Source organism: Staurois parvus, unplaced genomic scaffold (assembly GCF_062004578.1).
Source record: "Staurois parvus isolate SC_StPar_1 unplaced genomic scaffold, SC_StPar_1.0 ptg003035l, whole genome shotgun sequence".
In the NCBI taxonomy this organism is placed as follows: Eukaryota; Metazoa; Chordata; class Amphibia; order Anura; family Ranidae; genus Staurois; species Staurois parvus.
In genome coordinates, this window is record NW_028320831.1 from 187,385 (window position 1) to 201,367 (window position 13,983).

General features: G+C 44.2%; 1 protein-coding gene across 1 annotated transcript; it reads right to left on the minus strand.

Moving 5' to 3' along the window:
• Positions 1-698: 698 nt before the first annotated feature.
• Positions 699-13,468, minus strand: LOC149428689 (zona pellucida sperm-binding protein 2-like). Its single transcript, XM_089667114.1, has 13 exons — positions 13,452-13,468; positions 13,076-13,280; positions 12,915-13,011; positions 10,420-10,607; positions 10,220-10,334; positions 9,906-10,084; positions 9,720-9,811; positions 6,859-6,989; positions 5,172-5,361; positions 3,811-3,943; positions 1,083-1,176; positions 915-1,004; positions 699-825 (listed from the first exon to the last, which is right to left on the minus strand). The coding sequence occupies exons 1-13, from the start codon at positions 13,466-13,468 to the stop codon at positions 707-709; spliced, it is 1,650 nt and encodes a 549-aa protein (XP_089523240.1). The 3' UTR covers positions 699-706.
• Between the last annotated feature and the right edge of the window lie 515 nt (positions 13,469-13,983).

Genomic DNA, 13,983 nt, shown 5'->3' on the forward strand with positions numbered 1-13,983 from the left:
TTGCACATTTGGCCATTCTTTGCAAATTGAAGCTTCACATTCACAGGCAACTCCCAACCTCTCATAGATGTGGTACGGTGCCCTACACCTAGGTCATAGCCCAGCTTCAGGTGATAAACTGGATGGGGTTTTGGCCTCACCCACTATATTGCCATCTGACCCCACTGGAAAGCTTTCCTGATCAGGAAAATATAGGAAGCTCTCCAATTGGACAGAGCACTAGTGCGAATCTCCACCTTGAGCACAACTCACCATCTAGTGTCCAGCTGCTATAATATCTAATGGGGCCCTTAAGCAGCAAGCTGGAAGGACCATTAGTATAAGCCAATAAAACTCTGCCACAAAGTGAAAGTGACTATTCTTTGGCAAACTGTACTGAAAAGGACCTGGCTAGGTTGTCCAGTAGAGATGCAGACCACCAATATGGTCATCTTAGTGTCAATGCCTTCAGATTTTACATCCATCTGCACAAAGGATGGGAAGGCACATTAAAAAGATCCTGGATAAACCATTTATGGTAGTTCTTTCCAAACCAGGAACCCAAGAGATTTTCCTTGAAATTCAAATTTGCCCAAAAAAAAAAAAAAAGGTTGTGTTTTGTCGTGGCCATGAGCCCTGAAAATGGGACTAGTATGCCTAGCCTTCAATAAATACTCAGTCATTTTAGTGTTTCAAATGTTTTATTACAAAAAAAAAAACTCATAGTTCAATGTTTTGCCTTTCGTTTGACAATAGACACCAGCATGACTGCTAGGACAATCACGGCGATGATACCGAAGGCAGGCAGGACTCCTAGAGTGATCTGTTTGACGACACTTGACTCATCTAGAAGAATACATGGAGTTAGCCACATCAACAATGGACATTAAAAGCCACATCAATTGACATAAGGGTGATCACTGGAAAAACATTACCTTGGAGGACCATAGCAGGATCTGAGTCCACAAACACCAATGGTCCAGGAAGACTGGCCAGCATGGAATGTCTATAAAAAAATAATTCATCTGCAAGAGAAGTGGTTAAAGTTAACAAAAAAGCCGTAATTGGGTAGGGGATGTAATGGAAGCTTGGCCAACACTTACCTCTTTTCCTCCTAGAACCTGGACAACGCTTTGTACAGAGTGGATGGTCTGGAGACTGGGTACTGCAAAGAAGAGCGCTGCAGTGGAAGTAGACCTGCAAACGAGATGGGTATTTCTCATAATATATGTAGGCTTTCCCCATGGAAGTACAACCTTGCTAATGGGTTAGATGTAGGTATGGCATTGGCCTGCAGGAGTTTAAGGGGATCATGGCAGCTAAAACTCAACTGGCCTTTAACTGCTCATTTCAAGGCAATTCACAGGTTGACGACATTTTGTTCATATCCCAGCAGCCAAGCTACGCAGATATTAGCAACCATAGTTATGGCTGAAGCCCCACCCCAAACCATTTAGAATTCACCTTGAACATACATTTACTACATTGTAGCTTACCACCAGGGTAATGTGGTGGCTGCATTAGTTCAGGCCAAGTACAATTCCATCCAGTACAGAAAATCATGCAAGAATCTCATGTCTGTACACTGAACTGAGATCCCAAACTGGGGTCACCCTTCCATTTTTCAGCCCTCATTTATAGTCTCTGAACTACAACAACTCCCCTGAACTGAAAGAGCAAGTTGCTTGTAGTCCCAAACTCAAGGTGGCTTGGTAGATTTGGTTTTTGGCTCCATCTAATCAAGGGAGCAGGACTTGTCTGTTTAGGGTTTAGACAGGCTGGAGTGCGATTGCTCTCCCTGCCTCTAGAAGACTTTTCTAGAGCCTAGGGAGAGAATTTAAAATGACCAGTCTGAATATTGAGGGCCCAACCAGTCCCTCAGGTGTGCCCAGATGGTGGCTGAACTGCTGCTACAAAAAAAAATAAAAAAAAAAAATTGGGAAGCCCTGTAGAGATGGGTTTTCCCCAGGAAGGAGTTCCCAGCCTGGGGGGGGGGGGCAGCTTCAGGACTGGGCTGCTGTTCTGCAAAGGTTCCAGGATCTGCAGTACTGGGATCTAGAAGCAGCCTAGGTCTGACTGAAAGCTTACTTCATGGAGACTATCCTTCAGACTAAATCCCTTGAAGTGTCTGGAAGAAGCTGGAGAACATTGTCCTGGGGAACTTATGGGTAAGGACCCTAAATGTGATCTGACCATTCTGTTAAGATTGCAGGGGGTACCAGCAGCTGTATGTTGGAATAAGGTAACCAGATGCCAGAGTAGATTGCCCCCATGATCTCCATCTGTGAGGGCCTAGGTTGTTCAGTATTCATCGTTTGGGGAGAAGATAGTCCTCACTGTTTAAATTTTCAAAGTATACTGTGCCCTGATCCTTAGACTTTACTGGAGCCAGAGTGCATAGGCTTGCTTGGGTGACTGGTGGCCCTCTATGGTTTGGGGGGGGGGGGGGGGGGGGAATAAAAAAAAGTTCTGGAAATCCACTGAGCTGGCCAGAACCAATGCTTGAGGGAGTCTATTCCACATTTTAGTGGAAAGAAACCTTTATATCTGGGAGCAAAAGAAAAAGCAATGTAATCTCAAAATATGGAAAGTGCCCCCTGGTCTTCTGAGGACCTCAGGATGAACTTACATCAGTGCAGGGGTGGACTGACCATTTGAACATTCAGCCACTGCCCAAGGGCCCAGGGTCAGTAGGGGGCCCCATGAAGTGCCCTGGTACTTTTATAGGCTTTTGAGTATGGGCAAGGACACAGGGGCCCCATAATCCCCTATTGCCTGGGGGCCCCATGAGTTGTCAGTCTCCCCTGCATCAGTGGTTCATGTAGTGAACTCTAAAAGGAACTGAATCTCTTCTTGATGAGATTAAGGGGGATATGATCTCCATGTATTTATACACGGAGATCATATATACCCTATGTATTTAATCTTTCCTCATAGCCGATCTCCATGCCTGTTTGGTTGCCCTTCTCTGTACTCTCCAGTTCCAAGGTTTGTAAATTTGTGCCAAAAACTGAACTGCATATTCCAGATGAGGTCTTACTAATGATTTGTACAAGAGTAAAAATGATCTCTGGAGTCCATACCTCATGAGGATTTTGCTCGCTTTGGAAACTGCAGCTTGGCATTGCATGCCATTAAGCTTGTGATCTACCAGAAGCCCAAATCCTTCACCATTGATTCCCTGAATTGTACCCCCCCAGTATGTATGCATATTCTTAGGTCCCACATGCAGAAACTTACATTTATCAACATTAAACCTTGTTGGCCACATAGTTGCCCAATTACAGAGCATTGAGGTCGGCTTGTAAGTTGGAGACATCCTGTAAGGACGTTATTCCACTGCACAGCTTGGTGTCATCTGCAAAGACTGGTGCACTATGCCTCCTAATACAAGGCACCATCCCCCCCACCGACACCGATGGGGCACCATCCCCCCCGCCGACACCAATGATGGGGCACCATCCCCCCCCCCCCCGCCGACACCAATGATGGGGCACCATCCCCCCCCCGCCGCCACCAATGATGGGGCACCATCCCCCCCTCTGACACCAATAAAGCACCATTAATTCCTCCAACAAAAAAAACAGGGTATTTATTCCCACTGGCCACATTCTGGTCCCCTAAAGTCTGGAGCACAGTAAACTGGCTGTTACTATAGAATGTTTGGAGACCCCCCACTATAGAACGTTGGGAGACCCCCACTATAGAACATGAACTTGCAGATTAAATAAAGCCTGAAAAACAACTAGTCCAGCCATTACATCCAGAGACAAACTAAAAGTTTAGCTTTTGCTTAAAATGCACTTTAAAAAAAAAAACACAAATACTTACAAGGCGAGTTGACAAATCACCACCAAACATAAATGCGAAAGCCTTTACTTCGAATCGCTTGCGGTGTCCTGGTAGTGCCACATTGGAGACTGGATGAAAGACTGTCAGGTAGTCATCTTTGTCTTCTGCACAACTAAAAACGCATTGAGGCAAAAAGTATTACCTAGTTGAGCTAAAGAATGAAAACCTCCCTATAAACTAGACCACAGGTAGTCCCCCTTTCATTTTCTGGCCTCAAGTATCATTTTCAGCAATTCCCACTCTAGTATGGACTTTAGTGAGGAATTTCCCAAGTATAGAATTTGGAAATAGTTTGTATATATTGTACAAGGAACTCTATAAATACCATGGCAGTCTGTAAGACAGGTTATAGGAAGTGGAAGAGTTTGGCTTTAGCTAGCAATATATCTGCCAATGCACTATTGCTGGAAGTATTGGATCCCCCTCCAAATCATTGGAATCAGGTGGTCCAATCACCTCCATGGCCACAACTGTCTGCAGAGTCAATAGCTAAAAACCTCCAAACTTGAAGTGGCCTTCAGATGAGCCCTACAGTGCGTAGAGAGCTTCATGGAATGTGTTTCCGTGGCTGAGCAGCTGCATCCAAGCCTTCCATCACCAAGTACAATGCAAAGCATCAGATGCCGTGGTGTAAAGCACATCGCCACTGGACTCTAGAGCAATGTTCACTGGAGTGACGAATCACGCTTCTGTCTGGCAATCCAATGGACGTGTCTGGCAGTTTCCAGGTGAATGGTAGTTGCCTGACTGCATTGTGCCAAATGTAAAGTTGGGGGGGGGGGGGGATTATGTGAGGGGTTGGCCCCTTAGTTCCAGTGAAGGGAACTCTTAAGGCATCAGCATACCAAGACATTTTGGACAATTTCATGCTCCCAACTTTGTGGGAGGAGTTTGGGGATGGCCCCTTCCTGTTCGCCACATGACTGCCCCCCAGTGCACAAAGCAAGGTCCATAAAGACAGAGGAGTCAGTTTGGGGTGGAGGAACGTGACTGTCCTGCACAGAGTCCTGACCTCAACCCCATAGAACACCTTTGGGATGAATTAGAGCGGAGACTGCGAGCCAGGCCTCCTCCCGACATCAGTGCCTGACCTGACAAATGTGCTTCTGGAAGAATGGTCCAACCTTCCCATAGACACCCTCCTAAACCTTGTGGACGGCCTTCCCAGAAGAGTTCAATATTGAACCCTATGGACCAAGGCCGGGATGCCATTAAAGGTAATGTGCATGTATAGGCAGGCATCCCTATACTTTTGGCAATATAGTGTATGTTGTGTGTCAATGGTATATTGCGCCTGCCATCTAATCTTGAAACTGCAACATATTTCGCAAGTGGTTTACCCATCTACAACAATCTTCCATTGAGGGGAGGCGGTGGGGTCTTGAGACATTGTTGCCCAGCAGTCATTCAGCACGAGCTCAATGTTCGGGTCAGTACGATTCAGAACTTGCACCTCAAGGTAGATGGGGTCACGAAGAGTCTTCACAACTGGATACTGGTCATCCTTGTACAATACTGCATAGGAGTCATCTTTAAAAAAGGGAAACATCACTACAGTCAGGTTTTAAGTAAAAACACGATGCCCCAGAAGGAAAGATATTTTCTAGTCAACTACCCCTGCCATTACCTATAAAAATGTTAACTGTTCTATTTTGAAAAGCATTCAGCTCTTAAACAGTTAACCGAGATGGTCAGAGCAAGTTCTTGAGGGAGTCTATTCCACAGAACACTGGAAAAGCCTTTTCCAGATGGAGGTTAAAGCTCTCGACTATTGTAAGGACCTTAGGATATACATTAAGTTCACCATTTGGACCACTTCTGTATTTATAGATGGCAATCATATCACCCCTCAATCACCTTGAGAGGACCTTCAGTTCCTCTGATCTTCTCAGAGGAACTGCTCCAAGCCATCTATATCTATAATCTATCAGTGGCCAAAATAGTATGTTAAATTGGCATTTTGCCAAAAAAAAAAAAAGTTGGTGTTTTGCATTGGTCAAGTGACTCAAATACATCAAACACATGTGTTTGATGCATTTCAGCCCTGGTTCACTCCAATGCAGTGCGCATTTTGCACAGGTTTTTGATTAGTTGCTTTTTTGGCCAACCTGTTACCAGGCAGATTAAATGCAAAAAACCATCAAAACTGCACTACATGTGTTTCTGCAGCATCTTTATTGAAAAAAGAAAAAAAAATATGCAGACCAGTGTGAAGATATACATGGAATTTACAGGAATGTATTTTGTTTTCAAAAATGCAAAACTGCTATGTGACAGCAGCTGATTGCCTGAAAAATTAATTATATATTTGACTTAATTAAAATTTATATTGCAAAATGTTTTAGGTTTTTTGGCCAAATGCATCTTGAATTTTTGGTTTTAGTCCAGAATTTTGGGGCACCACTAGTTGCCCTTCCCTGCTCTTCCCAGTTCTCCTTTTGGCTCCCAAAACTGAACCACATTCCAGTTGGTCTTCCTAATTCTTTATGCAGGGCAGATCATGTCTCTGAAGTCCAAGCCCAAGCATTTTTCTAGTGTTAGAAAGTGTAGCTTGGCATTGCTGACTGTTAAAGTAGAACTTTCCCAATTTTGGATAGAATGTAGGGTTATAACCCCTGCCAGATTTTTTGCCATTTGTGTTTTATTGGGGAGATTTCCCTTCACGTCATGTTCCATTACCAAAGAAGGAAGTGATAGGCAATCCCTGCAAATTAAAGGGAACTTTGGGAAACAGGTCACCAGAATTAGGGTCCAATAGATTTCCCCTCTTTTCTGAGGACAATCCAAAATTTGGGATTTTTCTACTTCAATAATGGTAAACAGAAGTGAATTTTGTTAACAGGGACCCAAAAAAAAAAAAAAAAAAAAAAAATTACAAGGGCTCCAATCCCTTTCCACTCCATCCAAAAATGGCCTTTAGTTCTACTTTAAGGGTATGATCTACCAGAATACCCAGATCCTTCACCACCGACTCCCCAGTCTGATGTCCATTTCCCCGCAGAATAACTGACGCAAGGACCAACATACCTTGATAGAGATTAAGGACGAAGGAAATTGGACCATCATATCGTTCAGAGACTGGAGGAGGAGATGGCGGCAGCACAGTCACAGCAAACGAAGCGCTATCAGACGCATTGTACAGGCAACGGACCGTCTCCCTGCAAAAGAAACATCTATTGTGGACTTTGGCTTCCATTTGCTAGTTGGTGCCTTAAAGTCCTTTGTAAAAGGTCTTCGACTTATGAATGTTTAGAAAATCGGTTAACTCCATACTAGACCAGAAAGGTCACTACACTAGGACAGGCGTTTCAAGAGGGTCTCTGTAGCCACTTTAAAGGACTGCATACACTACATACTGGTTTCTGACACCATCACCACACTATTTAGTCCCCGGTCACACCGCTCAGACTTTTGAAATCGTGCAACTTCACTGGTAGCCCATTTCAAAGTCTGATGTCATTCTGACTTGGTGCGGCTTGCAAGACACAAGTGTGCATTCACTCCAAGAATCAGTGCGACTCCAACCAAGTCAGGATCTCACCACTTAATTGCGGACAACAGGGTGTGACTTGCCATGCAGTTTGAAACTCACATTGCAAGGCAAATTGCACCCGGCATGACCGGACACCTCATTTAGGCAAATTATACCTTACCGTCAGGTTATGCCATATCTGGTGTGCTGTGGAGCAGAGCTCTCAGAAAATGGGTGGAGGAACTCAGACACCCCAAAACTCCCCCTCACAAACTATCAAATTCCAGGAGTACATTACAGACTGCAGATCCAGGGGGTGCGCCACCGACTTCATGGTTCAACCTTCCACAGCCGCTTACCCCTGCATCTCCCATCCACATCTCACCTTCACCCCTCTTCAGCTCCAACTTCTGCATGCAAGCACCCCCCCCATTCTTAAAAGTTCCACCACATTCCACTCGTTTTACTCTTGTGAGGAGTTGAGTACCTCCCCGCACACTGTAGGTGGCCCCATCTCTCCCTTGCAGGGAGATCTAGTGGGGGTATTGGCATCTGCACCCTTGGAACCTGCACCTTCCTTGGTGCCCCATCCTGCACTCTGTGGGAGCGGTTAGGAGAAAAGTGATTGTGGTGAGCATGAAGCAGAAGGCCTGAGCTGCAGGTGGTGTAACCAAGTTCCAGCTGAAAAAATAAAGTCCTACCTAGAATGAGGCGTCCATTGTTGCCACAATACTACACTGAGCATATCACTGTCAGTTTCAAAACCCCTCCTAGTTTTTATTAAACCAATTAGTCCTTCAATATTATAAAGCCCAACTCCATGAGCTACTAAAAACTAACAATGCCTAATTTGTAAAAAAAAAAAAAAAAACCCCCGACAACCCCTTCTACTCCTTGTTCTCCCCTGACCCTCTTCCCCCAATCCTTTCAAATCCTATTCCCACCTGAGCCTTCACATCCATTTTGCAATGGAAATTTAGGGGACATTTCCAGAATTACCACTGAAGGGCCTGTTATCTAGAGGAGATTGTCATGTTGAATGCCATACGATAGATGTGCCGATGACCACTTCCAGTAGTATATTGCATTAACAAACTTAAATTTTGAACTTTATACCTTCCATTGTAACTATGGTACTTTCCTGGTTTGTGGAGAAATTCTCCTTGAATTAAACAAAAAAAAAAAAAAAGTTGTGAAACAAATGCGTTTCATTTGGATGACACCACATTATGAATTAGTTCAGGCCCATGGGGGGAATTAGTTCACTTTCCAAATTTGTTGGATAGTTCAGCTTTACTAATGGATTTAAAATATTTGTCATTTTGGATGCACATGACAGTCAATATTGTACAATCAGCTTATGACATTTCTCTTGGTGGGTTGGCCTAGAGTCTGAAAACACTTAGGATTTAAATGTGATTGGATAATATGGCAAATATATAGGATACTTCTGAAGAAGAAAAACAGACTGCAAAGGTTTTCAACTCTAGCCAGACCAATGAACAAACAATTAAAAACCAGATTGGTTCAAAATAAGACGAAACTAAAGTCAACAAACAAAGGCATCTGGAAGGAAAAGGTCTACTGTGCACGTCTAGTTATGGAAGTGTCCCTACTTATTGTAATAAAAAGACTTTGGTTCTAGGAGACAATGTAGACACCTGGGTGAGAAACTGTTCCTGCAAAAGAGAAAAGAAAACCCCACACCACTGTAGAACAGGTTGTACAAAAAAAGGAAAAAGGCTGCCCCAGGAACCTCAGCTGTCACTGTTGGCTTGATATACTTGTCACTAGTCTCAATAAATGCCTCAATTTGCCACCAAGTCTGTACCAGAGAGGCAGCAACCCAAGCCTTAAGAGGGTTCACCACCAATATCCACCATTGGAAACAACCTACTGAAAGGACATCTCCTTACCCACAGCCAGTGACTTAATCCAGTCAGTCCAGCATGGTCATCAACACCAAGATCACAAAAATCCAGCATATTGGACACCACACCAATTCCAGCCCAGGTTTGCCCATCCAATGTTTCACCCGTCCAGGTTTAGTCATTGACTGTCAGAGGTTTGACAGTATTGAAAGGTGGACAGTTCTACAGTGGTGTGTCACAGCCTCTTTGGGAGGCAACCTACTACTGTGAGGTAAGAAGTTTATGCCCAACACAGCCAGTGGGCAAGTTCAGGTGAAATTTTAGCCATGACACCCCCCCCCCCCCCCCCACTTTAAGTACGTTACTTATATACATAGTCTTCCTGGTGTAATCCCATACCCAGTTGATCCAGAGGAAGATTGAAAACCCATAAAAGCATGGAATATGCTCCTGCAGGGGAGAAAAAAACCCTTCCTGATCACCCAAGAGGCAATCTGATATTCCCTGGATCAACTACCTATAAATGTTATATCCAGTTAGATTACCTCAACTCGCTGTCTCTTGAGATTATTCTCTTTGGACGATCTCTCCACAGGGCATGGACTTCATTCTCATAGATGAGAACCCCACCTACAAACTAAAAAAAACACATTTGTTAAGCAAGTCCTTCCCCCCCCAAAAAAAAAAAAAAAAAGTTGTAGGTTAGTCAAGCCATGTCAGACCAAACTTACGCTCATTTTTGTGCCACAATCTGTCACAAGGAATCTGAACACCACTTCTCGGTCCGTCTTCTCTATTGGCTTGCACTGACCATTCCCCAGAATCACTGTATCCAAGTTCAGACTCGGTCTGGTTTGCTGGGACATAACCTCAATGGTCATAAAGCCATCTTTTGAGCAGCCTTGACCAACTAAGAAAACCAAAAAAAGTTATGAATTTAAAATCTGGAACAAAATTTAAAAAAAGCAATAGAATAGTGAATTATATTTTAAAATGTAAAATTAAAGTATCGGTTCCTATGTACGCAATTGTTCATCAAACTCACTAGGATTCGGTTGTCTGCACTGTGTAGAGCACCCTGTAAGCTTCATTGGCACATTAAGATCCTCCACCTCAAAGACCAGAGTGAATGGAGGCAAGCAGTGAGTGTCATCTAAAGCCTAAGACAGAAAACGAGATCAAATATTTATGCGATTAATTATAGAAGCCTTTAGTGCAAAAAAAATATATAAAAAAAAAATTTACCTTTAGCTTCTCCTTTCGGATTGTTATTCGGGTTCCACTGTTGGTGTCAACGGTTAAGCCGTGACTTTGGAGCACATAATCGCTACTTGGGATTGGAATTTTTACATTGTCAATATTAACAGACTCTAGATCACCATCAAACTCAGGAATAGAGATGTCCATGTGGGTGTCATTGCAGTGGAAAGGCCCTGAAAGTACAAGTTATAGCCTGTAAACACATTAGAAGGGTCAACTAATGGTCCCACCTACCTCACAGGTTGGTTCAAACATCTGAGCATTGCCTATCCATTAGAGTCTTTATTGCAAGGTCAAGCTTTACTAGCAAACAATTAGAATTTTGTACAGAATTTCAAATTTTTGTTGGACTGTTAAACTTGCTAATGGTTTGTAGGGTTTGAGATGGTGGTTCATAGTGATGAGAAGATCCAAAAGGATGAAAATTCTCCAATGAACAAAACTCCAAGTGTGAATGGTTGAGAAAAATAAAGCCTTCTGGGATCATATTCCACTGGCAGGACTGGACGACATTAGGAGTTGACGAATTAGTTGACCAATTGCAAAAAACACAAATCCTGCGCCCCCATGTGTATGATTGTTTTAGTTTAGCTGCACCATTCAATAATTCTGTTCTCCCATGAAAATGGCTATGCTTGTTTTTAAAATGCATAGAACACCCCGGTGTCTTCCCTATTTGTGTGAGCAGCCATAGGGAGCATGGCATTCCTGAAGCAGGGGTTATAGCAGAGCTTCAGGCAAAACAAAATGTCGTAATGCATCAAGAGCCAATAAAAGGCATCCATCTACATTTGCATCCACCTCAGAAGGGGATAAATCTGGACAGCCATTCTCAGACTCCCATGCACATGGTTGGCAAGTGTAGGCAGGGGGTTGACCTTCATGAGTTTCCTTTTTGCGGTCAGAACAGAAAGCTGGAGGTTTGTGACCTGGTAGTCCTGGCCAGGCTGTACTAGCACAGGGGTGCTTTGTCCCTGGCAGGCAAGGGTAATGAACCATGGATTTCTAGAGTTTAGTTGCCTGCAGTTTACATAGCACACCGAGCATTAGAGGGACCTTTCTGACCACAATTCAGACCTCCCAACTACATTAAGAGCTGCCCATGCCATGTTGCAGTTCTGCCCCATTTACTACTAAGCTCACCTGGTCCATATGGCTTCCTTCCCACAAATAACTCAGGAAGGGAGAGTGCTCAGAACACCTTGCACCCCCTACCCACCATAGGGGTACACAGTAGCCACCTTGCCAATGCCTTGCAATCACAGGCCCCGATTTAAATGCAGTGGTCAGCACCACTTTCCATACTGCCCATCCATTCTAGAGATTAGGAATGGGGGTTCTCTTCAGTGGAAATGCATTTCCAGCACTGAATGTATGTAATGACAAGGAGTGCTGGAGAGTCAATTAATACTGGCTGCTGGGGGGAATCTTTTAATGGAGGGAAGAGTCAGTTGCTTCTGGGAGTGATCTACTGTTAAAGGGAGAGACCCATTGATTCTGCTGGTGGGGGATCTTAATGAGGGAAGGATCAATTGTTGCTTGGGAGGGATCTACTGTTGGAGACCCATTGATGCTGGCTGCTGGAGGGGGGGGGGGGGGGGGGGGTCGTCTTGTTGCTGGCAGTGGGTTTTTTACTGCATTACATACAAGTTACTACTCAAAGTGATACTTTGTTTTGTATTCACCAAAGTGGGTGGTACTGGTAGAAGAGTAGGCAGTTGAACCAGAGGACTGTGCTTGTAGGTAGGGGGCAGAGACCAGGGTTGACTTGGAAGGGAAGAGTTCATGCACATGAGAAAGGTGCACCCCCCCCCCCCCCCCCCCAATACAGTCCTGGCCTTGAGTAGAGCAATGCCACTACTCAAAACCAAAGCTTGGGCTGCCTACTAGGCCACAAGCCTTAGGACTCCATACAGTCCCATCAACTTATCCCCCCCACCCCAAAAAAAAAAAAAACCCACAGCTTCCAACTAAAAAGCTGCAGAAGCCAACATCCCCACAGCTACATGCTGAGAAAAGTGGAACCTTCTGATCCAGGCAGAGGGTCAAGGCAAGACAAACTAGGTGTATCTGCATCAAGAGGGAGACCACTGACCCAAGGACCATCTGGTCACATAATGGTGCAGGGGCGGACTGACCATTTGGAAACTCAGGCACTGCCTGAGGGCCTGGGGTCAGTAGGGGGCTCCCCATGAGATGCCCCTGGTACCTTTCATAGGCTTTGAGTTTGGGCAAGGACACAGGGGCCCCATGATCCCGTTGCCCCATGAGTTGTCAGTCGGCCCCTGCAATGGTGTGACCTCAGGCAATAAGAAATGCACTCTAAACTGAGGGATGAGTAGGGTAGGAGGGGTTTTCACCATTTTGCCATGTTTCCTGTAGAGGAACAAGTCTGGTTGCTGCTCTGAAAGCATTGGGGAAATGGAGAAGCCTCTCCAGATAGAGTTTATAGAACTGCCAATTACATGTACAACAATTACCTGTAGCACACCGAATCTTCACTGCAATCATGAATTTTGGAAAAAGCTTTTCCAGAACGATCTCAAGGTCTCCAATGTACAAGCTTTGATTATTGGCCTAGAAAGACAAAAAAGTTAAGTAAACTTTGGGAGACAAAAGTCAACGTCCCATCTAGACTTACAGATAGTTCACGTATTCCAAAGGCGTCGTAACGGATCTTGAACATAAAGTTTGTGTCGTCACTCGTCAACGTGTATCCATAAGTTCTGGCTTTTGCAATGGTCACTTTTGTTTTCTCGGTTCCATTGTAGATGACTACCATCCATGTGGCTGTAGGTGGTATAGCACCAATCTGCAAGAGATTTGTAAAGTCGGCATTAGTTGACCTTTGATAGAAAAAAAAAACCCACACATGAAGTACCCACTTTGGAAAGTTGAAGTACCCAGTTTCAAGAGGATTTGGAAGCCGCCACTAGATGTGTTGCATTTCAGTTTCATTTGTCAAGTTAAAGTGGTTGTAAAGGCTCAAGGTTTACCTTCAAGCATTCAATACTTACCTGAGCCTCATATGCATGAGGGCCTTGGCTGTTCTGGTTCTCTGCCTCCTTGGCAGAGCCAATGGCTCCTGCTGCTGTCAGTCACAGCTGAGGAGGAGGGGGTGGGGCCAAGCCACAGCTTTGTATGAATGGACATGGAGCAGCAGGTGCCCCCAAAGCAACCTGCTTGCTGTGGGGGCACCTGAAAGTAGGAGCCAGGAAAGCCTGTGAGGGACCTAAGCTGCACTGTGCAAAACCACTGCACTCAGCAAGTACACGTTTGTTATTTTAGGGGGGAAAAAGTGAACCTTTAGAAATGCTTTAAAGTCTTCAAAATAGAATGATTCGTTTCCTAAATTTGTTTTGTATTAGTTTTAAATTCAATTTGGAAGATGGGTCCATTCTATAAAGCTTCCCAAGTAGGAACCATGGTATTTCAGTTCTATACCTTACTGTATTGCAATAGGTTTCCATTTATAATTCAAATTCATTTGTTATAGTTTGAATTTGTTACTATGGTGATTTGGAAATTCAAATACATCCGAATCTCGGA

Excerpts from the sequence above, each read along its gene's own strand:
- LOC149428689 (XM_089667114.1), bottom strand. Across the intron at positions 10,085-10,219 it reads GTGCAGACAACCGAATCCTA|TTGGTCAAGGCTGCTCAAAA; the intron begins GTGAGTTTGATG and ends TGGTTTTCTTAG. Across the intron at positions 9,812-9,905 it reads ATTGTGGCACAAAAATGAGC|TTTGTAGGTGGGGTTCTCAT; the intron begins GTAAGTTTGGTC and ends TGTTTTTTTTAG.